The sequence below is a fragment of the Balaenoptera physalus genome, assembly GCF_965194825.1.
Source record: "Balaenoptera physalus genome assembly, chromosome: 2".
Taxonomy (NCBI): Eukaryota; Metazoa; Chordata; class Mammalia; order Artiodactyla; family Balaenopteridae; genus Balaenoptera; species Balaenoptera physalus.
The window spans coordinates 86,350,986-86,377,253 of record NC_138883.1 but is presented as its reverse complement, the minus strand read 5'-3'; the positions used below and the strand labels follow the sequence as shown (position 1 = coordinate 86,377,253).

At 36.4% G+C, this 26,268-nt stretch overlaps 1 protein-coding gene across 7 annotated transcripts in view; it reads left to right on the top strand.

Moving 5' to 3' along the window:
- Positions 1–26,268, top strand: part of TTBK2 (tau tubulin kinase 2) — a 157,405-nt gene that overhangs the window by 40,156 nt on the left and 90,981 nt on the right. For 2 of the 7 annotated variants that reach the window (XM_082453070.1, XM_082453074.1), the window contains exons 1-2: positions 17,964–17,983; positions 25,515–25,616. Coding sequence is in view for 2 of the 7 variants with exons in the window: in XM_082453068.1 (XP_082309194.1) it covers positions 12,914–12,982; positions 17,836–17,983; positions 25,515–25,616 (319 nt within the window). In the remaining 5 variants the exon portion in view is untranslated. Of the gene's footprint in view, positions 1–12,846; positions 12,983–17,835; positions 17,984–25,514; positions 25,617–26,268 lie in introns of those variants that run through there. The other 5 variants (XM_082453068.1, XM_082453069.1, XM_082453072.1 and 2 more) reach the window with 5 other exon arrangements.

The following is a 26,268-nucleotide window of genomic DNA, read 5'->3' as shown; positions in this document are numbered from 1 at the left end:
TCTTTAATTTTAATTTCCTTATTTATTTATTTATTTATTTATTTTTTATTTTGGCCATGCCGCATGGCTTGCCAGATCTCAGTTCCCCGACCAGGGATTGAACCTGGGCCACGGCAGTGAAAGTGCCGAATCCTAACCACTAGACCACCTGGAAACTCCCTCATTATTCTTTAAGATGTCAATTTTTTCACTTAAGACCATTGTGAGCCCGTTCCACTTAGCTCCTGTGTCCTTTTGACTTGACACCATTATCTTGAACAAAGTTGGATTCACCATGAGGATAATGAAGCTTAAACTTCAGGGTTCTTTATTTGCATTGGCTTCTTTCAAAGCTTTGGGAGCAAAGTTCTAGTAATTGGTCATATGTAAAATTTGCAAAAGTAGGCGTTTTAAGATAGAGGCCTCACTTAATATAAATTCCAGGCCCCATAAATCCTGGATCTGTCCCAAGTCTTTGGTATATTCCCTGCTTTCAAGCACAGAAAGATTCTAGGCTCATCTTTTATATTTCCCGCCCCAGTTTTAGAAATAGCCATTTTTTCCAAGGAGCTTTTGTTCTTTTTTGGGGGGAAATGGTATTTGGAACTTTCAGTTTGGATGCTAGAGATGCTTAATCTATTGGGCTGCATTGCTTCTAGGACTTCTCGATGGTTAGACTTGTGAAATACGTGTTTAAATAAAGATGATTTTTTTTCATGTTTTCTTCAATGTCAGATTTCAGGATTTTTACTTGACCTATTTGACTTTTATATTTGGATCTCTTTAGGCTGAAAATGTTGACTCTTAGTGACTTAATATAATCACTTATTTGCTGTGTCTTTCAGTATACCTATAATAGTTTTTAAATAACAGAATTGATGATATTTCTAATGACAAAACTACTAAATGGGGTTTTAAGATTTCTTTTTTTTTTCTTTTAGGAATTTATTTTATTTTATTTGTTTTTAACATCTTTATTGGAGTATAATTGCTTTACAATGGTGTGTTAGTTTCTGCTTTATAACAAAGTGAATCAGTTATACATATACATATGTTCCCATATCTCTTCCCTCTTGCATCTCCCTCCCTCCCACCCTCCCTATCCCACCCCTCTAGGTGGTCACAGAGCACCGAGCTGATCTCCCTGTGCTATGCGGTTGCTTCCCACTAGCTATCTGTTTTACGTTTGGTAGTGTATATATGTCCATGCCACTCTCTCACTTTGTCACAGCTTACCCTTCCCCCTCCCCATACCCTCAAGTCCATTCTCTACTAGGTCTGTGTCTTTATTCCCGTCTTACCACTAGGTTCTTCGTGACCTTTTTTTTTTTTTCCTTAGATTCCATATATATGTGTTAGCATACTGTATTTGTTTTTCTCTTTCTGACTTACTTCACTCTGTATGACAGACTCTAACTCCATCCACCTCACTACAAATAACTCCATTTCGTTTCTTTTTATGGCTGAGTAATATTCCATTGTATATATGTGCCACATCTTCTTTATCCATTCATCCGATGATGGACACTTAGGTTGCTTCCACGTCCTGGCTATTGTAAATAGAGCTGCAATGAACATTTTGGTACATGACTCTTTTTGAATTATGGTTTTCTCAGGGTATATGCCCAGTAGTGGGATTGCTGGGTCGTATGGTAGTTGTATTTTTAGTTTTTTAAGGAACCTCCATACTGTTCTCCATAGTGGCTGTATCAATTTACATTCCCACCAACAGTGCAAGAGTGTTCCCTTTTCTCCACACCCTCTCCAGCATTTATTGATGGCAGATTTTCTGATGATGGCCATTCTGACCGGTGTGAAGTGATACCTCAATGTAGTTTTGATTTGCATTTCTCTAATGATTAGTATGTTGAGCATTCTTTCATGTGTTTGTTGGCAATCTGTATATCTTCTTTGGAGAAATGTGTATTTAGGTCTTCTGCCCATTTTTGGATTGGGTTGTTTGCTTTTTTGTTATTGAGCTGCATGAGCTGCTTGTAAATCTTGGAGATTAATCCTTTGTCTGTTGATTTGTTTGCAAATATTTTCTCCCATTCTGAGGGTTGTCTTTTCGTCTTGTTTATGGTTTCCTTTGCTGTGCAAAAGCTTTTAAGTTTCATTAGGTCCCATTTGTTTATTTTTGTTTTTATTTCCATTTCTCTAGGGGCTGGGTCAAAAAGGATCTTGCTGTGATTTATGTCATAGAGTGTTCTGCCTATGTTTTCCTCTAAGAGTTTGATAGTGTCTGGCCTTACATTTAGGTCTTTAATCCATTTTGAGTTTAATTTTGTGTATGGTGTCAGGGAGTGTTCTAATTTCATACTTTTACATGTACCTGTCCAGTTTTCCCAGGACCACTTATTGAAGAGGCTGTCTTTTCTCCACTGTATATTCTTGCCTCCTTTATCAAAGATAAGGTGACCATATGTGCGTGGGTTTATCTCTGGGCTTTCTATCCTGTTCCATTGATCTATATTTCTGTTTTTGTGCCAGTAGCATACTGTCTTGATTACTGTAGCTTTGTAGTATAGTCTGAAGTCAGGGAGCCTGATTCCTCCAGCTCCGTTTTTCGTTCTCAAGATTGCTTTGGCTATTCGGGGTCTTTTGTGTTTCCATACAAATTGTGAAATATTTTGTTCTAGTTCTGTGAAAAATGCCAGTGGTAGTTTGATAGGGATTGCATTGAATCTGTAGATTGCTTTGGGTAGTAGTCATTTTCACAATGTTGATTCTTCCAATCCAAGAACATGGTATATCTCTCCATCTATTGATATCATCTTTAACTTCTTTCATCAGTGTCTTATAATTTTATGCATACAGGTCTTTTGTCTCCTTAGGTAGGTTTATTCCTAGATATTTTATTCTTTTTGTTGCAATGGTAAATGGGAGTGTTTTCTTAATTTCACTTTCAGATTTTTCATCATTAGTGTATAGGAATGCAAGAGATTTCTGTGCATTAATTTTGTATCCTGCTGCTTTACCAAATTCATTGATTAGCTCTAGGAGTTTTCTGGTAGCATCTTTAGGATTCTGTATGTATAGTATCATGTCATCTGCAAACAGTGACAGCTTTACTTCTTCTTTTCCGATTTGAATTCCTTTTATTTCTTTTTCTTCTCTCATTGCTGTGGCTAACACTTCCAAAACTATGTTGAATAATAGTGCTGAGAGTGGGCAACCTTGGCTTGTTCCTGATCTTAGTGGAAATGGTTTCAGTTTTTCACCATTGAGGATGATGTTGGCTGTGGGTTTGTCATATATGGCCTTTATTATGTTGAGGAAAGTTCCCTCTGTGCCTACTTTCTGCAGGGCTTTTATCATAAATGGGTGTTGAATTTTGTCGAAAGCTTTCTCAGCATCTATTGAGATGATCATATGGTTTTTCTCCTTCGATTTGTGAATATGGTGTATCACGTTGATTGATTTGCATATATTGAAGAATCCTTGCATTCCTGGAATAAACCCCACTTGATCATGGTGTATGATCCTTTTAATGTGCTGTTGGATTCTGTTTGCTCGTATTTTGTTGAGGATTTTTGCATCTATGTTCATCAGTGATATTGGCCTGTAGTTTTCTTTCTTTGTGACTTCTTTGTCTGGTTTTGGTATCAGGGTGATGGTGGCTTCGTAGAATGCGTTGGGGAGTGTTCCTCCCTCTGCAATATTTTGGAAGAGTTTCAGAAGGATAGTTGTTAGCTCTTCTCTAAATGTTTGATAGAATTCACCTGTGAAGCCATCTGGTCCTGGGCTTTTGTTTGTTGGAAGATTTTTGATCACAGTTTCAATTTCAGTGCTTGTGATTGGTCTGTTCATATTTTCTATTTCTTCCTGGTTCAGTCTCGGCAGGTTGTGCATTTCTAAGAATTTGTCCATTTCTTCCAGGTTGTCCATTTTATTGGCATATAGTTGCTTGTAGTAATCTCTCATGATCGTTTGTATTTCTGCAGTGTCAGTGGTTACTTTTCCTTTTTCATTTCTAATTCTATTGATTTGAGTCTTCTCCCTTTTTCTCTTGATGAGTCTGGCTAATGGTTTATCAATTTTGTTTATCTTCTCAAAGAACCAGCTTTTAGTTTCATTGATCTTTGATATCGTTTCTTTCATTTCTTTTTCATTTATTTCTGATCTGATCTTTATGATTTCTTTCCTTCTGCTAACTTTGGGGTTTTTTTGTTCTTCTTTCTCTAATTGCTTTAGGTGCAAGTTTAGGTTGTTTATTTAAGATGTTTCCTGTTTCTTAAGGTAGGATTGTATTGCTATAAACTTCCCTCTTAGAACTGCTTTTGCTGCATCCCATAGGTTTTGGGTCGTCACGTCTCTATTGTCATTTGTTTCTAGATATTTTTCGATTTCCCCTTTGATTTCTTCAGTGATCACTTGGTTATTAAGTAGTGTATTGTTTAGCCTCCATGTGTTTGTATTTTTTACAGATCTTTTCCTGGAATTGATATCTAGTCTCATAGCGTTGTGGTCGGGAAAGATACTTGATACGATTTCAATTTTCTTAAATTTACCAAGGCTTGATTTGTGACCCAAGATATGATCTATCCTGGAGAATGTTCCATGAGCACTTGAGAAAAATGTGTATTCTGTTGTTTTTGGGTGGAATGTCCTATAAATATCAATTAAGTCCATCTTGTTTAATGTATCATTTAAAGCTTGTGTTTCCTTATTTATTTTCATTTTGGATGATCTGTCCATTGGTGAAAGTGGGGTGTTAAAGTCCCTTATTATGATTGTGTTGCTGTCGATTTCCCCTTTTATGGCTTTAGTATTTGCCTTATGTATTGAGGTGCTCCTGTGTTGGGTGCATAAATATTTACAATTGTTATGTCTTCTTCTTGGATTGATCCTTCTTGGATCGATCCCTTGATCATTAATGTAGTGTCCTTCTTTGTCTCTTGTAATAGTCTTTATTTTAAAGTCTATTTTGTCTGATATGAGAATTGCTACTCCAGCTTTCTTTTGATTTTCATTTGCATGGAATATCTTTTTCCATCCCCTCACTTTCAGTCTATATGTGTCTCTAGGTCTGAAGTGGGTCTCTTGTAGACAGCATATATATGGGTCTTGTTTTTGTATCCATTCAGCCAGTCTTTGTCTTTTGTTGGGAGTATTTAATCCATTTACATTTAAGGTGATTATCGATATGTATGTTCCTATTACCATTTTCTTAAATGTTTTGGGTTTGTTATTGTAGGTGTTTTCCTTCTGTTGTGTTTCTTGCCTAGAGAAGTTCCTTTAGCATTTGTTGTAAAGCTGGTTTGGTGGTGCTGAACTCTGAGCTTTTGCTTGTCTGTAAAGGTTTTAATTTCTCCATCAAATCTGAATGAGATCCTTGCTGGGTAGAGTTATCTTGGTTGTAAGTTTTTCTCCTTCATCACTTTAAATATGTCCTGCCACTCCCTTCTGACTTGGAGAGTTTCTGCTGAAAGATCAGCTGTTAACCTTATGGGGATTCCCTTGTGTGTTATTTGTTGTTTTTCCCTTGCTGCTTTTAATATGTTTTGTTTATATTTAATTTTTGATAGTTTGATTAATATGTGTCTTGGCGTGTTTCTCCTTGGATTTATCCTGTATGGGACTCTCTGTGCTTCCAGGACTTGATTAACTATTTCCTTTCCCATATTAGGGAAGTTTTCAACTATAATCTCTTCAGATATTTTCTCAGTCCCTTTCTTTTTCTCTTCTTCTTCTGGGACCCCTATAATTCGAATGTTGGTGCATTTAATGTTGTCCCAGAGGTCTCTGAGACTGTCCTCAGTTCTTTTCATTCTTTTTTCTTTATTCTGCTCTGCAGTAGTTATTTCCACTATTTTATCTTCCAGGTCACTTATCCGTTCTTCTGCCTCAGTTATTCTGTTATTGATCCCTTCTAGAGTATTTTTAATTTCATTTATTGTGTTGTTCATCATTGCTTGTTTCCTTTTTAGTTCTTCTAGGTCCTTGTTAAATGTTTTTTGCATTTTGTCTATTCTATTTCCAAGATTTTGGATCATCTTTACTATCATTATTCTGAATTCTTTTTCAGGTAGACTGCCTATTTCCTCTTCATTTGTTAGGTCTGGTGTGTTTTTACCTTGCTCCTTCATCTGCTGTGTGTTTTTCTGTCTTCTCATTTTGCTCATCTTACTGTGTTTGGGATCTCCTTTTCGCAGGCTGCAGGTTTGTAGTTCCCGTTGTTTTTTGGTGTCTGTCCCTAGTGGCTAAGGTTGGTTCAGTGGGTTGTGTAGGCTTCCTGGTGGAGGGGATTAGTGCCTCTGTTCTGGTGGATGAGGCTGGATCTTGTCTTTATGGTGGGCAGGTCCACGTCTGGTGGTGTGTTTTGGGGTGTCTGTGGCCTTATGATTTTAGGCAGCCTCTCTGCTAATGGATGGGGCTGTGTTCCTGTCTTGCTAGTTGTTTGCAATAGGGTGTCCAGCACTGTAGCTTGCTGGTCATTGAGTGAAGCTGGGTCTTGGTGTTGAGATGGAGATCTCTGGGAGATTTTCGCCATTTGGTATTACGTGGAGCTGAGAGGTCTCTTGTGGACCAGTGTCCTGAAGTTGGCTCTCCCACCTCAGAGGCACAGCCCTGATGCCTGGCTGGAGCACCAAGAGCCTTTCATCCACGCGGCCAGGTACGTGGGGAGTTTCTTGCCTTTTGGGAGGTCTGAGGTCTTCTACCAGTGTTCAGTGGGTGTTCTATAGGAGCAGTTCCACGTGTAGATCTATTTCTGATGTATCTGTGGGGAGGAAGGTGATCTCTGCGTCTTACTCTTCTGCCATCTTCTCCTCTCTCCCCTTTTAGGAATTTATAGATTTAAGGTTTGTACTTCCTAGGAAAATAAACTGGCACATGCACAGTATGCCTAAGATTTCTTTATAGTTCTTTTATTCCTTAAGTGATATCCCACTAGGGGTATACAATCAAAATATTGTATTTTAAAGCCACTTGAATTATTTTCTGTGTGATAATGTCACATACTTGGTATGCAGTCGGTTCTTGGTTTCAGTTTGTTTTAGATTTTTAGAGATTGTACTCCTTTCATTTTTAGTATTTGTTTTTTTGTTTTTTTAAAAATTTATTTTGTCTTTTAATTGTCTTGAAGTAAGAGGTCACCACTCAGTGTCAACAAGATGCTAAATTTATTTGTCTCCATTCAGGGGAGAGTTGTGAAGCTTAGAGTTCAGGGATTGGTGAAGTGGGAGTGTTTAGAAAGTGGTTGAACTTTTGATAAACAGATGTGGTTATGGACTGGGGCTGTTACTGATTGGTTGACTTTCTGAAGTGTGGTCACTAATTTGAAGCTGTCATTGATAGCCTGGGGTGAGTTTGAAGCTAGTTCTGATGATTACTTTGTTGCTATGGTCCTTTCTTGAATTTGGAGTATAGGAGTTTTTTTTTTTTCTTGTACGTAAAACAATGATTTTTGTTCCAAAATGAAAACTATATCACAAGATATATTCTTAGAAGTCTGACTTTTATCCTTATCCCCTCCATCCTGTTTTCTCCTTTCTTTTGGGCAAAGGTTGGCAAGCAATAGTCTGCAGGCCAAATTTGGCCACCCATCTCTTTTTGTAAGTAAATTTTTGTTGGAACACATTCGTTTGTTTATGTATTGTCTATGTCTTCTTTTATTTGAAAATGGCAGAGCTGAGTAGCCATGACAGAGATTATATAGCTTATAAAGACTGAAATATTTATTATTTGGCCCTTTACTGAAAAAAATGTATTGATCTCTGCTATCATTTTCATCACTTTTTGGCTTTTCCTTCCTTTTTAAAATAATAAAAGCAAATATGTTAATATACTTAACATTTACCTTCCTTTTACAGAAAAGTAGTATACTGTAAACACTTCACTGCATCTTTTTTTTTTTTTTTCACTTAACAATATATCCTGAAAATCACTCTGTGTCAATATATTTCTAATTCCTGGACTAGTACTCCGTGACATAAGTGAATCATTTTACGTTCAACCAATCCCCTATTGAGTGACTGTTAGTTTTTTCTGTAGCCTTTTGTAATTATAAATAATGTTATAGTGAAAAGGCTTGTGAAGAAGTCATTTCACATGTTTTTGCCATTGTACCTTTGGAATAGGTTCCTTGAAGTGGAATTGCTGGATTAGATTTTAAATATAAATTATTTTATTATGCTGAATATTACCATATTCTCCTCCATGGGGCCCATACTTTTTTTTTTTTTTTTACTGTGATAAAGAACACATAACATAAAATTTACCATCTTAATCATTTTTAAGTATACAGTCAGTAGTGTTAAGTATATTCACATTGTTTCAAAAGAGATTTCTAGAAGTATTTCATCTTGCAAAACTAAAATTCTATACCAATTGAAAAACAATGCCCCCTTCCCCCTCCCCCCTCCTGCCTCAAGTAACCACCATTCTTCTTTCTGTTCCCATGATTTTGACTGCTCTGGATATCTCATATAAATAGAATCATAAAGAGTATTTGTCCTTTTGTGACTGGCTTTATCACTCAGCCAGGTTCATTCATGTTGTAGCATGTGACGGGATTTCCTTTTTAAAGACTGAATAATATTCCATTGTGTGTATATTCCACATTTTCTTTATCCATTCAACTGTAGATGGACGTGTGGGCTGCTTCCACCTTTTGGCAATTGTGAAGAATGCTGCTGTGGGCTTGAATGTACAAATATATTTGTCTGAGTTCTTGCTTTCAATTTTGGGGGGTATGTACCCAGAAGTGGAATTGCTGAATCATATGGGAATTGATTGTTTAATTTTTTTAGCAACTGCCATACTGTTTTTCATAGTGACTGCATCATTTTATATCCCCATGCACAGTGTACAAGAGTTCCAGTTTCTCCACATCCTTGTCAGCACTCATTATTTTCTTCTTTTAATAGTAGCCATCCTAGTGGGTATGAGGCGACTTTTCGTATGGTTTTGATTTGCCGTTCTCTAGATTTTGAGCATTTTTTTCATGTGCTTTTTGGCTATTTGTATATCTTCTTTGCAGGACTGTTTATTCAGGCCATTTGCCCATTTTTTAATTGAATTATTTGATTTTTGTTTTGTTGAATTATTCTTTATCTATTCTGGGTATTAACCACGTATCAGATAAATAGTTTGCAATTATTTCCCCCAATTTCATAGGTTGTCTTTTAGCATATAAAATTAAAAAAATTTTGACAGAGTCCAATTTATCTATTTTCTTTGGTTTGCTGTGCTCTAGGTGTCATACCTAAGAAATCATTGCTTAATCCAAGGTCAGTGAAGATTTATGCCTGTGATTTCTTTTAAGAGTTTTATAGTTTTAGCTTTTACATTTAAGTCTTTGATCCATTTTTAGTTAATTTTTGTGTATGATGTTAGGTAGGGGTACAAATTCGTTCTTTTGCATGTGGATATTTACTTGTCCCAGCCCCATTTGTTATAACAAACTCTAGATCTTGTTAATCTATGCATCTCTTGTTTTTTACTTTTAGTATAGAATATTGCAGTTATGCCCAGAAACAGTATAATGGATTTACATATACCCATCATACAAAAATTATAAAAATTCTCTCATTCTTACCTCATTTGATCTTCTACCCCCAAAACAATAACTCCTTTTCCCCATAGAGTGCTTTAAAGCAAATATAAGACCTTTTATCACTTTGTACATTGGTAGTTTATGTATTTCTTACAGAGAAAGACTTTATAAACGTAACTACACTACTATTTTTACAGCCTACAAAATTACCAATTATTCCTTACCTAGTACTTGCTTAATTTTATCTGATTGCTAGTTGCTGCCTTAGGTTGATACATATCTTGTTTCTTATAATGTGCAGTGTAAAGCTTTTTTATTTTACATGCCATTTGTCTTGGGTCATTTTGTCATTTATATGGGTCATTTTGTTCTTTAGGATCTCCATAATCATGGATTTAGCTCATTGTATCTTCATGTTGTCATTTAACATGTACCTTGATCCCCCTTATTTTTGTAAACTTATAATTAAATCTAGAAGCTTGATTAGATTTAGAGGTTTTTTGTTTGTTTTAAGGCAAGAGACTTCATAGGTGGTACTGAGAAAATTTTGTTGCATCTGTCAGGAAGCACTTCATGTTTCATTGTTTACCTTTTAGTGATGTTAATGTTGATCATTGAGTTCAACTTGATCCTTCCATATTAAAGTTCTCCATCCACTTTTTACTTTATGGTTTTAGCAGCCATTGATGGTCATTGCCTAGATTCATTATTTAACCAGGGATTAGAAAATGGTGATTTTCTAATTCTATAATTTCTTCTGCCCTTATTACCTGTGACTATTCTCTAAGGAAAAAGTTGCCTTTATCATCTCTTTGGTTTCCCCAAAATACTGTTCATATCAGAAAGGCAGGATAAATGCTTGATTCTTTCTATTTATTTGATAATTTTCAGAATAATGAGTTGTGCCCTAGCAACCTCCAAAATTGACCTCCAAAATTCTTTTTTCTTTTTTGAGTGTCATTATGAACTCATGAGTATTTATTTTTTATAAATTTATTTTTATTTATTTATTTTTGGCTGCGTTGGGTCTTCGTTGCTGCGCGTGGGCTTTCTCTAGTTGCGGTGAGCGGGGGCTGTTCTTCGTTGCAGTGCGTGGGCTTCTCAGTGCGGTGGGCTCTCTTGTTGTGGAGCATGGGCTCTCTTGTTGCAGAGCACAGGCTCTAGGTGCGTGGGCTTCAGTAGTTATGGCTTGTGGGCTCTAGAGCGCAGGCTCAGTAGTTGTGACGCATGGGCTTAGTTGCTCCGTGGCATGTGGGATCTTCCCGGGCCAGGGCTTGAACCTGTGTCCCCTTCATTGGCAGGTGGATTCTTAACCACTGCACCACCAGGGAAGTCCGTTTATGTTTTTGATGTTTTTCAATCACTGCAGTCACCATTCTTGTATCTGCTCAAATTGTTTCATCTTTGGCAAATGAGAATTCTTTGACTTGTGTCTGAATTCCTTTTGGCTTGTTAGTAGTAGTACTGGTAACATTTTTGCTTTCTGATTTGACAAGATGCCCCAAGTTCATTGTGCATAATTTCCTGTGCCAGACCTGGAATAAGCCATTTCTTCAAGGAGCTCTTATTTCTTTTAGTGCCTATGATGTTTAGACTTCACAATATGGAGGCAGGGGTTCTCATCGCTACTGGGTTATCATTGCTTTTAAGCCTTTTCAGGCCGATCCTCATGCCAAATTTTCTATCATAATTTGATTGTCTGATACTTGTTACGTAGTTGATTCCTAGGGGCATTTCTTGGGAACAATATTATTTGAGTTCTGTGTGTTCATAACTGTTTGCTTTAGCCTTGAAGGTTACTTTGGCTGGGTAGAACACACTTGGCTCACATTTCCCTGGATACTTAAATATGCAATAAGCTGTTTGTGCCAATGTCTGTTCCCAGTCTGATTTTTTTCCCCTTATGTATAATTTGGACTTTCTGCACATACGTCCAGTGAAATTTTTTTCCCTTTAAAATTCAGTAGCTTTACTAGACTGTGTTTTGGCATTGACCTTCTTCTGAGTTGTTTTCCCAGATATGTAGTATACCATTTCAACCTGCAGATTTAGTCCTTTTTTAATTTCCAGAAATTATTTTCTTGAATTAGAGTGGCTAATATTTGTCCCATCTCATAGCTTTGGGGTTTTTTTTGGCGGCCTTTTTTTCTTTTAATTTTTTTTTTTTAATTTATTTTTGGCTGCATTAGGTCTTCGTTGCTGCACACGGGCTTTCTTTAGTTGTGTCAAGCGGGGGCTACTCTTCCTTGCAGTGCACGGACTTCTCAGTTGCGGAGCTCGGGCTCTAGGCACGTGGGCTTCAGTAGTTGTGGCTCGTGGGCTCTAGAGCGCAGGCTCAGTAGTTGTGGCGCATGGGCTTAGTTGCCCCACGGCATGTGGGATCTTCCTGGACTGGGGCTTGAACCCATGTCCCCTGCATTGGCAGGCGGATTCTTAACCACTGCGCCACCAGGGAAGCCCTTTGGCGGCCTTTTATAATATGTATTTTATATTTACTTTGTCTTTTATCACTTTTAATTTCTAAATTTCTTTTTAATTTTTTTCATTTTTCCCTTTATTTTTTCTCCCTTAATTTTATGTTGTTTTCTCTCTTGTCTCTTCTACTTGAATCTTCATTTCTTTTTCTTTAATTTCTGTTCCTTGTCTGAATTTGCTCAGATTTCTTTTTATGTCTTCCTGTTGCCTAGCTCTCTCATTTAAGAGCTTTTCTAATTATGATTTATGTTCTTTTAAAGCTTCTTTTTCTTACTTTCTTTTAGTTTGTTCTGTAATATTAGGTCACAGTTTTATCTCCTTTAGGCCATATTTTTCTGCAGTATCTTCATTTTCTACAGGTATGTTGTTATCCTTTTTTCTTACAATATCATTGTATTGGGTTTGATCAACAGACCTTTTCTGTGGCTCATGTTTATTTCCTATGCATTTTAAATGCATTTTGTAACATTAAAATTATATTAGCTCTGGTGATGTTAAGCTCTAAGTTACAACCTATTAAATTGTAAGCTGTTGTAAATTAGGTACGATTTTTTTTTCCTTAGCAATGTGTTGGACTAAGGATAGTAGTCTGGGTCAACTGCCATTGACACCATGCTTATCCTGAGGTCTAGCAATCTCAGTAATTGTAAATTATATTTGTGTTATAATGCTTCTTTAATGTCTGGCTGTTTCACTGGGCATCTGTAATGAAAAGATAAGTACTTTTTTTTTTACATGTACTAAACAGATTTTAGAACTGAGTTTGTGGGGTTTTTCCCCTCTTTCCAGTGAAGCAACCTAATTAATGTATAGGATTAGTAGTGTTACTTGGTGCTGGAATGTTTGTGTTAATTAGTTAGTCCTGATATGCTGCTGTGTTTCTTTTATTTCAGGTTAAATGGAAACCACCCTTGGGAGCTGGATGCCTGTGTAGCCATTCTACCACATCAGTGAATTGCAATGAGTGGAGGAGGAGAGCAGCCAGATATCCTCAGTGTTGGAATCCTGGTCAAAGAAAGATGGAAAGTAGTGAGTATACATCAGGGAGAGAGAGGGGCGGGGTGGGGCGAGGGGCTGCATACATATGAGGGGGTAACTTTTGGTATCTTGATAAAAGCATTTCATTAGGAAATAATACATATATTGTTTATATGCCTAAAGCAGTTATATTTGGTTCTTTTCCTATGATTAGCTTCTGTTTATGCCCTAATTCTTATTCTTCTTATAGGAATAAATTTTCCTAAACTCTGATAGCTACTATTTTTTTTTAAATTTATTTATTCATTTATTTATTTTTGGCTGTGTTGGGTCTTTGTCACCGCAGGAGGGCTTTCTCTAGTTGCGGCGAGTGGGAGCTACTCTTCGTTGTGCTGTGCAGGCTTCTCATTGCGGTGGCTTGTCTTGTTGCAGAGCACAGGCTCTAGGTGCGCGGGCTTCAGTAGTTGTGGCACACAGGCTCAGTAGACGTGGCTCGTGGGCTCTAGAGCGCCGGCTGAGTAGTTGTGGCGCACGGGCTTAGTTGCTCCGCAGCATGTGGGATCTTCCCCGACCAGGGGTCAAGGCCGTGTCCCCTGCACTGGCAGGCGGATTCTTAACCACTGCACCACCAGCGAAGTCCTCTGATAGCTACTACTGAGTAAGGTAAATAAAAGTATACTTAGGGAAAGAACAGTTGAAAAAAAAATACAGTACAGTGAACTGCCCTTTTTTATTTTTTAACATTTTATTAAGGAAAATTGTAAGTATACATTAAAATAGTGAGACTGTTATAAAGAACCTCCAGGTACTCATGCCCCAGCTTAAACAGTTATAGACTGATGGTCAATCTTGTTTCATCTCTTTAACCTCTCTCCCAGAATATTTTGAAGCCAATATTTTACCTTAGCATTTCTCTTTACGCACTTCAGTATATATCTCTAAAATGTAGACTTCTTCTTAAAATATAATCATAATATCATTATCACATCTAGAAAAGCAATCATTTCTTAATATCATTAGGTATCCTTCCAACTTTCACATTTTCCTAATTGTTCTGTAATTTATTTTTAACAGTTGAATCAACCAAATCCAAGTAAAGTCTGGATATTGCAGTTGGTTTACATCACTTAAGTTTCGTTTAATTTCTAGGTTCCTTTTCATCTCTCTTTTTTTCCTTACAGTTTATTTCTTAAAGAAACTAGGTTATTTGCCTGTAGAATTTTCCACAGTTCGGATTTTTTCTGTTGCTTCCATGTGGTGTTAACATGTTTCTCTGTCTCATGTATTTTATGTAAACTGTTAGTTATTTAGAGAGGCTTGATCAGATCTGACTTCAGGTTTGTTTATTGAAGTAGGGGCATTTCTTTTTTCATAAAGGGTATTGTGAACTTTGGATGGGAGGCATATAATGTCTTATTGCCCATCATTTTTTGTGATGTTAGCACTATTGATCATCATTGTCTAGGTCTGTTAATTCATTAGGGATTGCAGACTGGTGATAGTCTATCATTCCTTCATTTATTAGTTGAAGTACATCTATGAAGAGAAATTTCCCATCATTTAACTATCTGACTACCCCGAGATACAATTTGACTAGGAATACAGGATAAATGCTTGATTCTTTTCTTAATTCACCAGTTTTGAAAATAATGAACTGGTTCCCTAGCATCTTCTAAAAGTGACCAATGAAATTTTTAAAAATATAATTAAGAATTCATGGATTTAAGCATATTTAATGTATTTCAGTCCACATTAGTTATCATTCTTATTGATTCTAGTTATCATTCTTATTGATGCACAAATTGTCTCATTTGACTAAGGGGACCTCCTTCAGGTTGTCTCCTGAGTGCTTTTAACATGATCCTAATAGTCTTTTGATGGCTTCCTTGCCCTAGACTTGGAATCTGCCATCTTTCCTCCTATGAAAGAAGCTATTTTTGTTTTGGATATATTTAAATATATTTTATGGCTACCCAGTCTTTGGTAACCAAAGTTTTGTTCCATTAGCAAGTTTAGCAAAGCTATTTAATAGTTTCCTTAGTCTATCAACAGATTGGAAAAAGGAGATTCTTCTTTTAGAAATAAAAATTTTGTTTCTATGGTACAGTGTTTTACTGATAAGGCAAATCAGTAGGCTTTGAAAGTTTACTTGAGTAAATATAAGAAAAGAACCTTTTCATCATCATGGACTGGTGCAGGGAGATTCCAGCAATTGGTAATCTTTAATGTAAGTCAGGCATGAGTGTTGCTTTGGTGGGAGCTTTGTGTTAAGAGCTGTGGTAAAGGTTGGCTTTCTTCAGTAGACATATCAAAAGGTGACAAATGAAGCTACGTCTGGCATAGTTGCTCTGTCCTGGTAATGAGAGCTAATAAATGTATGGAGCATGTCCCCCAAATCTGAGAGTCATAGTGGCATTTTTAGTAAAAAATTACAGGCTCATTGTTAAGGATGGTGTTTTGGTTATCTACTGTTATATAACAAACTGCATCAAAACTTAGAGGCTTAAAACAGTCATTTATTTTGCTCACAGTCTTGTGGATTAGGAATTTAAGAAGAATTTGCCTGGGTGGTTTGTCTCGTAGCCATGTGGCACTAGCAGGTTTGGGGATTGGAAGGTCCACTTCCAGATGGCTTCTTTGGTGCCTTGGGGTCCTTAGTTCCCTTACCCCCAAACTGGTGGCCCATTTTCTAGGACCTCTCTATAGGGCTATGGCTTCTCAGGATGGACACACTTTTTACATGGTGGCTGGCTCTTGAGAGTGTTCGGTTGGTTAAAGTAGTCACAAGATCCACCCAGGTTTAAGAGGGTGGGGAAATGGACTGTGCCTCTTGATGGGGGAGTGGCGAGGTCACAGAAGAGCAAAAAGGATGGGCACTATTTTGTGGCCATATTTAGAAAATACAGTCTGCCACAATCTTACCTCTATTCTTTCCCTAGTCTGCATATCATCATTGTACTAAATTACCTCTGTCTCTCTGCCATATAAACATTGGCAATGTCTTAGGGCTTTGTTAAGCTCAATTAAAAAAGAAATTCATGCTCTATTATTGTTCAAATGATTTTATAGGAATAGACCAAGGAGCAAAATCATTTATTTCAGCTTAGAATTTTTGTTCTGTTGTTTGGTAAGGTTCTTTGTGAGGTAAAAACATGAAGCCACCTCGCATCAGAGTCCATAATTAGAAAGATGTCTCTTTGGTACTGTTTATGAGTTTTTAGAGTTTCACAGTCTTTGTTTAATGGACAAAATATAAATAATCATAAGATTATTATGATTGGGCCCCAGTCAGGGCCCAAAAAAGAGAATTTATTTAACTGAAATTAAGTTCTGGAACTTTTTTTAGTCCCAAACTTGTATCAGAGTTTCTTGTGTTATCTCTTCCCATCACCAAACCAGAATAAGGAAGGATTGTGGCTCATATATACAAAGCAGTAAATAGTTATTTAGCAATAATTATATAGTTACCACTTTGCCAAATGCTATGGGAGAAATAAAAAATAGAAGGAGTGGCCCTCTCTTTGAAGAAGATTAGTTTCATTGTAGGGGGATAGGGCATTGACAATGGAAAGTTAAACAGTATGAGTTGAAACACTGTATGGTGTATTAATACAGGTGATACCTGAGGTATTTATAGTAAAATGGTTAATTAAATGATTAAGCACATAATTCCTATAGAAATTTGGAAGAGATAAAGGAATCAGCCTAGATGCAGAAATCAGTACAGACTGTGTGGAGAAAGAAGTAGGACTTGAGGTGAGGCCTCTGGGGTGGTTAAGATTTAGGACCTGGTGCCTCCAGTGATGACTTCCTACATTATATCACATCCTAGCTGCTTGATAACGTGCTAAGGAGAAGACTGAGTTTCAGGAAATGGAAGAAGGCTAATGTCATGCTGTATCTAGGTTGAAGTATGTCACCTCCCCCCTCCCACCCCAGTTTCTCACAGCTCTACAGTTCCAGTTGTCACTATCTCTTCAGAACTTGCTTTTATTTTATTTTATTATTTTTTTAAACTTTTTATTTTATATTGGAGTATGGTTGATTAACATAGAACTTGCTTTTAATACTCAAAGACCCCAATATTCCCCAGTTAAGCTAACACATTTTATTAGGGAGAATATGAAGTGTTTGATGAAAGTATTTATTTGTTTGTTTGTTTGTTTGTTTGGCTGTCCCACGTGGCTTGCAGGATCTTAGTTCCCCAACCAGCGATTGAACCCCGGGCCACAGCAATGAAAGCACCAGCTCCCAACCACTGGACTGCCAGGGAATTCCCTGATGAAAATATTTAATTTGGTTAGAGTTTACTATTATTTGAGCGTATGGATATATAGTGAACACTGGGATAGTTTAGAACAGGAGCTTTATGCCTGTTCTGTGGAGCCTGTTCAGTGCCTCAGAAAGGAGGGTAAATGGTGCTGAGAGGGCTGGGCTCTGGCTGCCCCCATCCCTTCTCCAACCTCCCCACATACATGTCTCAGTCAGGTTCCAGATAAGATTTCAGTTGGCAGAAAGATTTTATGGATTTAAAAAGTCTTCAAATGATTGCCTTAGAATTAGAATAAATAGGGTTGTTGAGGGGTATTTGTGGGAAGTGAAGCTTTCAGATATTGTGTCTTTTATGATATTTCTGATGCTGGCTGTAGACCAGATTTTAAAATTGTTTGTGGCTGAAATAAATTCAGTACTTTTTGTGGACAAAACTGTGAGAAAAGATTTTGATGTTATTTCTAGGTGTTTGTTCTTGGCATATGCCTAGTTAACAATATTGAGATCTTTTATCATAAAATAAGGATAGGCAAATTATATATTATTTTCTAAATATAAGAGATGAATTAGTTTCTAATTAGAATCTTCTAGTAATTTTGTGTGTGTGTGTTCTTATTTTATTTCCCGTGCAGTTGAGGAAGATTGGGGGTGGGGGCTTTGGAGAAATTTACGATGCCTTGGACATGCTTACCAGGGAAAATGTTGCACTGAAGGTGGAATCAGCTCAACAACCAAAACAAGTTCTGAAAATGGAGGTTGCTGTATTGAAAAAACTACAAGGTAAGCTGCTTGTATGATATACCAAACAGTTTATAATTTGTTGTTACCTTTGTGAACCTCAATTACATTCTCTAACTATCAATTGAATATTCTGGTGTCAGCTTGGTTTAAACATGCTGAATGTTTTTCTCTTGGAAATTTTATCACTAGTAGTTGTAGAAATACTGATTGCTTAGAGTAATTGGACTTTGGGAATTCCTTTTCATGGTGAGCAAGGATGAGAGAGAGTGAATAACCTAAAACATTCTGCTTTAGAAAGTGTTTTCATTATGTCTGTTATGGTAAAACTTGCCTTTTTAAAAAAAATAGCCAAACGTGAACACCTCTGAGTTGTTTCTACTTATGTTTTTGGATGTTAAACATGCTTTAATCCCATTAAGGAAGCTGCCTTCAAATCACACTGAAGGATGGATTAAAAATAATAGTATTTGTTATATGTTGATTTCATTAGCTTCCGTTTCATCGAATTAACTCTTTCTGGCCCTGTCATCATTTTTGAGGTCCATTTTACGACTTGGATCCCTATTGTTTTACCACAAGCATAAATAACTTTTTTTCTGACATCAATCAAGTGATTAAAACCCTGAATACATGGCTAGTTTGATTCATCTTTGTATTTTCAGTTTATGACATAATCTGGTATTACTGATATTTAACTGTTTTATCTGAATCAAAATTAAATAGGGGTGATTAGCACATTAAATGATCTTGTTAAGCTCTAGAAGGTTTGATATTGCTATGGGACATTCATTAGCATCTAAAGGAACTTAGTACTAACAGAGAGAGCAAAGGAAGTTGCTATAATTGGTAGAAATAACTGTAGTTGGTAGAAATAGGAAGGACAAAATGCTGTGTATACTCTGGTTTCTCTTCAGATTGAATAAATCTTTCGCCTTTTACTAAAAAAAATGCTGTGTAGCTTAGGACTCTCAAATTCATGGCTGTGTAGTCTCTAGGGTGATTGTGCTGTCTTTGTGAATCACTGATGTGATGATGTTTGGAATTCTAGTAAATTAGTTTCTGTTAAGTTAATGAAATGTGTATTATGTATTCTGGCAACATCTATTCTTTTAATCATTGCTCTTTGCCTTAAGCTTTCTCATTGTCCGAGTTTCTCTACTAGTTGGCTCATTTCATTAGAGCATGATGCTAATAAAATTATAGCTCTGTTTAATAGTTACTTTTAGCCTAAACTTAGCTTTCCTAAAACATGGGAAATCAGGAAGACAGTGGATAGATCAGCACCCATTGTCACTACTAGAAAAAATGGATGACTGGAGAAGAAAGAATAGAGAAGAGGATGGTGTTCTCTTTTTCTCACCTTTTCTGCTTTTTCCCTATTTCTTTCGAGCTGTTTCCAGCTCAGTGACATAGCGGCCACAAACAGGTGCAGCTGGAACTACCTCTTCGTGGTTTGCACAGATCCCAAGAGATCTGTTTTACTTTCAGCCAGGTCCATAAAGGGTATGTCAACATCAGCTTGGCTTGGACGGTGCTGCTTCACCTGTCTTTCTCCTACTTGGTCCTGAGGAGATGCTTCCAGATGAGGCAGGATACAGCTTTGTAGCCCTTTCAGTAAGTTCTCCTGCCTATTTTGGCCATGGTTTACTTAGCATTGTATGTGATAAAGCTTGAAGAACAGCTTAGTACCTTTAAATGGGTGAAATAGAGATCCTTGGATGTTGAGTCTCCTTTCCTTCTTATTTTATCTTTCGTACTATTACCTAAAATGTTTTTCTTTCTTGCTTATAACCACGTGACATCCTATTCCTCAGGACCCTTCACTTTCCAAAATAAATAGATTTTTAATCTTTTGGTCTGTATTTCGATGGACAGCCCTTGACTTTCTTTTCTTGGCTTTCTGACTATGCCTTCTGCATACTTAAGCCTCACAATTTCTTTTTGTTGAAGGTGTTTTGGAATCTGTACCCTTTGAGAACATTTTTATGGGGCTGAGCTGCTGGCTCCTGCCTGCCTGTTGGCATAATCATTTTCTTACTCAGTGACCCCAATAAAAAGGCTAAATGTGCAAGGAAAAGGTATATAACCAGAGGCTAGCCCTTTATAGGATTGGTTGGTTTAAAGTTGATGTTCAGTTTTTGATAACTGGTATAGGATTTGTTTCTTTTCTTTGTTTTTTTATGATGAATTTAGCCTGAACCCTAAGTTTTATTTCTTTTAAAAATCAATCCCCCTATTCAAAATTCTCATAATGTCTTTTCCTGGATTCCTTCAGTTCTCAGTTTTCTCCCAGTCTTTCCTGTACTTAACAATCCTAGATTTCCTCGGCTCGTGCATAACTCTCATAGTAGTATGTTCCTTTCTCATTGGCCCTAAAGTGCGAAGGCCTTAGCATTTTACCTCATCTTTCCTTCTGAATGACCTTCCCCACGCTACTATAGCAGATAACTATCTTTTCAAAGCTGTCTGAAATATTCTGGATGTATATCCTACAATTCTCTATTGAATCAAGCTAAACTCCTGAATTGTACTTGGGTTTTACAAATGAGTCTGAATGTTTTAGTCACTGCTCAACTAGACCACTTGTCTATAGGCCTCTTAGGTAGTACTTCTATACTCAGTTATTCTCTGAAGTTTCCTTATTAAATAGAACTGTAAAACTTATTAAGCTTTTCCTTTTATTAATATCATTGTTCAGAGCTACATCTCTATATAACCATTTATTTGTGTTTCTTCTCTCAATTTATGACTATACTATCTTCAAACCTTTGTTTTCAATTTATTTGCTTTGACACTGTGCAAAGTGTTATTGCCTCCCTACTCTGTTAGATTCTTTTTTCTCTCTTCTCTCCCATCTTAATAAATATTTTATAGTGACATTCTACCTATCTTTACTTCTCCATTTTTATGGTCTCTTGAACTTTATCTCACCGCACCACTCTATTTTTTTTTTCAGTTTAATAAATAAGTTTTATTTACAGTGCTGGTATAAGAGGGAAAAAAAGCCCTTTTGTCCTGTGATTCCAAATCTGATCACTAGTAATTCTGCAGTACCTACCATCAATACTTTTTAAAAAGATAGATTTCCTTTCCAATCTTAACAAAATTTGATACATGTCTAGAATACTGCAGTGAGACAGGCAAATCTTAAATTTGTTTTTTCCCCTAATTTTTTATTATGAAAAATCTTAAATATACACAAACATAGAATTGTATAATGAACATTCATGTACACGTTACTCAGCTTCGGTAAGTATCATTGTTTGGCCAGGCTTGTTGCCTCTATGTCCTACATTTTTTCCCAGCTTGCTGAAGTATTTCAAAAGAAATCCTAGGCATCATATCATCTGTAAATACTTCAGTATGTATCTTTATCTAATAGATAAGGTCTCCCTTTTTATTTTTTAATGAAAATATTCTTTATTTCAGAGTTATGAATTACAGGCCAGTTAAGAAATCTCTTGGGTTGAGGTTGGGGCAGGGGTGTTTGGAAATATATCAAAAATTGACAGACATTACTTTGCCTGTAAGAGTTTTGTTGATGATTGATGATTTTGTGAATCCATTAAATTACATCTATTGGAACATAGAAAGTCTTAGTCACTTATTCCCTACCAAGAAAAAAAAAAAAGAATGATATGAGAAGTAGCTTATGTTAAACATTAGGAAAATTTGGGAATATCTGCATTATTGAGAAAGTGAAATAATAACACTATGGAAACTCTTCAGGTGACCAGTTTTAAGAATGGATTGGAGAATCTCATTGGAGAGGAAGCCCATGTTCCAGTGTTTCTTTTTTTTAATTAAGACTTTACTTTTTGGAACTGGTTTAGGTTTACAGAAAAAATGAGCAGAAAATGCAGAGTCCCCATCTACAGTTTCCTCTATTAATAACATCTTGCATTAGTGTAGTATATTTGTTACATTTGGTGAACCAGTATTGATACATTATTATTAACTAAAGTCCATAATTTACATTAGGGGACTCCTTTATTAATAACATAAACACTATAGTCTAAAACACCTAAGAAAATTAAGTTATTTCTCAGTACCATATAAAATCTACCAGCCAGTGTTTAATTTCTCCCACTATCTCAAAAATATCCTTTTACCATTGAGTTGTTCAAATCAAGATTCACGTCACATGGTAGGGACATTGCATTTGGTTGACATCTCTCTTAAGTCTCTCTTAATATGTAAGAGTTGGGTGCATATATATTTATAATTGTTATATCTTCTTCTTGGATTGATCCCTTGATCATTATGTAGTGTCCTTCCTTGTCTCTTGTAACATTCTTTATTTTAAAGTCTGTTTTATCTGAAATGAGTATTGCTACTGCAGCTTTCTTTTGATTTCCATTTGCATGGAATATCTTTTTCCATCCCCTCACTTTCAGTCTGTATGTGTCCCTGGGTCTGAAGTGGGTCTCTTGTAGACAGCATATATATGGGTCTTGTTTTTGTATCCATTCAGCAAGCCTGTGTGTTTTGGTTGGAGCATTTAATCCATTCACGTTTAAGGTAATTATCGATATGTATGTTCCTATGACCATTTTCTTAATTGTTTTGGGTTTGTTTTGTAGGTCCTTTTCTTCTCTTGTGTTTCCCACTTAGAGAAGTTCCTTTAGCATTTGTTGTAGAGCTGGTTTGGTGGTGCTGAATGCTCTTAGCTTTTGCTTGTCTGTAAAGCTTTTGTTTTCTCCATTGAATCTGAATGAGATCCTTGCTGGGTAGAATAATCTTGGTTGTAGGTTCTTCCCTTTCATCACTTTAAGTATATCATGCCACTCCCTTCTGGCTTGTAGAGTTTCTGCTGAGAAATCAGCTGTTAACCTTATGGGAGTTCCCTTGTATGTTATTTGTCATTTTTCCCTTGCTGCTTTCAATAATTTTTCTTTGTCTTTAATTTTTGCCAATTTGATTACTATGTGTCTCGGTGTGTTTCTCCTTGGGTTTATCCTGTATGGGACTCGCTGCGCTTCCTGGACTTAGGTGGCTCTTTCCTTTCCCATGTTAGGGAAGTTTTTGACTATAATCTCTTCAAATATTTTCTCTGGTCCTTTCTCTCTCTCTTCTCCTTCTGGCACCCCTCTAATGCAAATGTTGTTGCATTTAATGTTGTCCCAGAAGTCTCTTAGGCTGTCTTCATTTCTTTTCATTCTTTTTTCTTTATTGTGTTCCATGGCAGTGAATTCCACCATTCTGTCTTCCAGGTCACTTATCCGTCCTTCTGCCTCAGTTATTCTGCTATTGATTCCGTCTAGTGTATTTTTCATTTCAGTTATTGTATTGTTCATTTCTGTTTCTTTGTTCTTTAAGTCTTCTAGGTGTTTGTTCTTTAATTCTTTAGGTGTTTGTTCTTTAATTCTTCTAGGTCTTTGTTAAACATTTCTTGCATCTTCTCGATCTTTGCCTCCATTCTTTTTCCAAGGTCCTGGATCATATTCACCATCATTATTCTGAATTCTCTTTCTGGAATATTGCCTGTCTCCATTTCACTTAGTTGTTTTTCTGGGGTTTTATCTTGTTCCTTCATCTGGTGCATAGCCCTCTGCCTTTTCATCTTGTTTGTCTTTCTGTGAATGTGGTTTTTGTTCCACAGGCTGCAGGATTGTAGTTCTTCTTGCTTCTGCTGTCTGCCCTCTGGTCTGTTTTTCGTTTTGAATATCACTATGAGATCATGTATTTTTATATATTTTATTTCAACCCATTGAATTCATTATTCTTCTCAGACTAAAATTTTCACTTTTTTTCGCTAGTAGAAGCCCTTTTAAATTGGCTGCTTGTCCTTCTGATGTAACTTCAGTGTTCTTTGATATCATTCTAGCTTTCTGGCTCAGTACATGTTTCAGGCTTCCGTTGAACTTTCCCTTCACCGGAGTTGGATTCAGGAACCCTTTTTCTCCAAGGTCCCTACTTCCTTGTATTGGGAAACAATTGAGATCACGTTGTGGGGATTAGGACACTAATCGCTATTAGACCAACACATTTCTCTCAATAGGTTTTCATAAATACTAGATTTTGCCTGGTTTATTCTATGTGCACTTTTCAGTTTGTTTACATTGTTTATTTTATTTTTAAAAACATATTTGTGTTCTCTTTTAAATTTCAGGCTCTAAAAGGGCAGGAATTAGGTACTTTTATTTTTTAATTTTTAAAATTTATTTATTTATTTTTTGGCTGGGTTGGGTCTTCGTTACTGTGTGTGGGCTTTCTCTAGTTGTGGTGAGTGGGGGCTACTCTTCATTGCGGTGCGCAGGCTTCTCATTGCGGTGCCTTCTCTTGTTGCGGAGCACAGGCTCTAGGTGCACAGGCTTTAGTGGTTGTGGCTTGCGGGTTCTAGAGCGCAGGCTCAGTAGTTGTGGCGTACGGGCTTAGTTGCTCCGTGGCATGTGGGATCTTCCCAGGCCAGGGCTCGAGCCTGTGTCCCCTGCATTGGCAGGGGGATTCTTAACCACTGCACCACCAGGGAAGCCCTGGAATTACGTACTTTTAAACTTGACATATTATGCTTAGTGGCAAAATGATAGTAGACAGTGGCTTTGTATTTGTTGATACATTTGTAAATGGAGATGTGCAGAATAGGATAACATTACCTCTTCTGTTTTGTTAATAAAATATTTTTTTGGTAAGAAAGAGAATTGTTAAGATTCCGGAATAATTTGTTAAAGAGTGTTATAAATACTAGTTGATAAAGTCACCTTTGGATGACTATGGGTTAGATTCTCAAAACCATATTATATAGATGTTCAATTCTTCATTGTTACAAAAGCCAGTCACTTGGGTGTTCCAGAAAATGATTTCTGTTTGGTTTGGAAGTTTTTTTTAACCTTTGCATATAGGTGGTGTAATGTTTTGGGAATTCAGAATATTATGACTAAAATTTATCCTCATATCTTTTCATCAAAGGAAGTCTTCCTAGGATCTTTAAAAGTTTATATTTTGTTTACTTGCTTCCAATTGAAATATAAATATATACCTAAGCTTAAAAATAGTTTTTCTTTAAAAATATTCTGTAGATCAGGTTTTCAGTAATTCTTATGTGTCTTCCCTCCATAATGTGTTCAATCTAATGAAGTTTTTTGTACTTAAAAATCACTACTTAAATCAATGAGTGACTAGAACCTTGCCCAGCCTTTCTGTCCCATTTTAGCTCTTTACTTCATGTTGTAAATGATCAACATCATCTTATCTCTTGTGTTCTTTCAAAGTACTAACTTGAGTAAAACTGAGGTTTTTCTCTTTATTCATTACCTTGGGTGAAAAAGTAATTAATTAAAAGCTTGTTGAATTATTTAAAAGTTTTTCTCCTGTACATCCTCTAAAAGCAAGTGAAGATCCTATTAATAGTAAGAAATAAGAGAGTAAATGCCACTGTTTGATAACCAAATAATTTTATTATTCTCAGTTGAAATAGTTAGGAATTAATTTTTCTTGTCCCATATAAATGCAGGGAAAAACTACCTTTTTCCTAACAGCCCATAAAGAGATTGTGATTTTTATTCTGACTTCTGGAGACTTTTTTTTTTAAACCCTGAAATATTGGTCCTGGATTTTATTTTTGCCTTAGAAACTGCAGAGCACAAGCCGAAAGTTGAGATGAAGGATAACTATTACAGAAGATCAACTGCACCTCTTCTGCCTTCCCTGCTTGACGTCTCCAGCTACTGCTGTAATATGTGACAACTTTCTTTCCCCAGTCATAAGAATATAAGAAATATGTAAATTCTGGATTAGACCTCTGGTCTGTTCAGTATAGAATGTCTATGAAAGTTATTCCAAATTTGCTTGCCCTCGTTAAGTTTCTGTTTAATCAAAGGGTGTGTTAGAATATCTCTGATGACTCCTTTTATGGAAGAGCATAATAGTCAGTCTCTGGAACCTAAAGGTTTGGGATAAACCCTTACCCCTCATTATATATTTTAACCTTTTAAAAACCTATCATCTGTCCTTTTGTTCATTTCAGCCTGTGCATTTTTTCCCCTTAAACTAACTTTTGCTTGCCCTGGTTAAGGTTTATCTTTTCTATCAAAGGGTGTTAGGCGATCATTGAGAACTTTATCTGTTAGTATGTCCATTTTAGCATTTCCCGACTTGGAAGATTTAACTTTATCTGCCAGTTTAGGGATTTGTCTATTCATTACTGTATTTGGGTTTAGAAAAATGACATGTAAGAAATATTGGGTTGGCCAGAAATTTTGTTTGTTTTTCCATAAGCTCATGCAGAAAGACCCGAACGAACTTTTTGGCCAACATAATAGAATAGGTCTAGATTATTTTAAGGAGCAGAGGTTTATTTCCTTGAAAGAGAATATAATGTATAT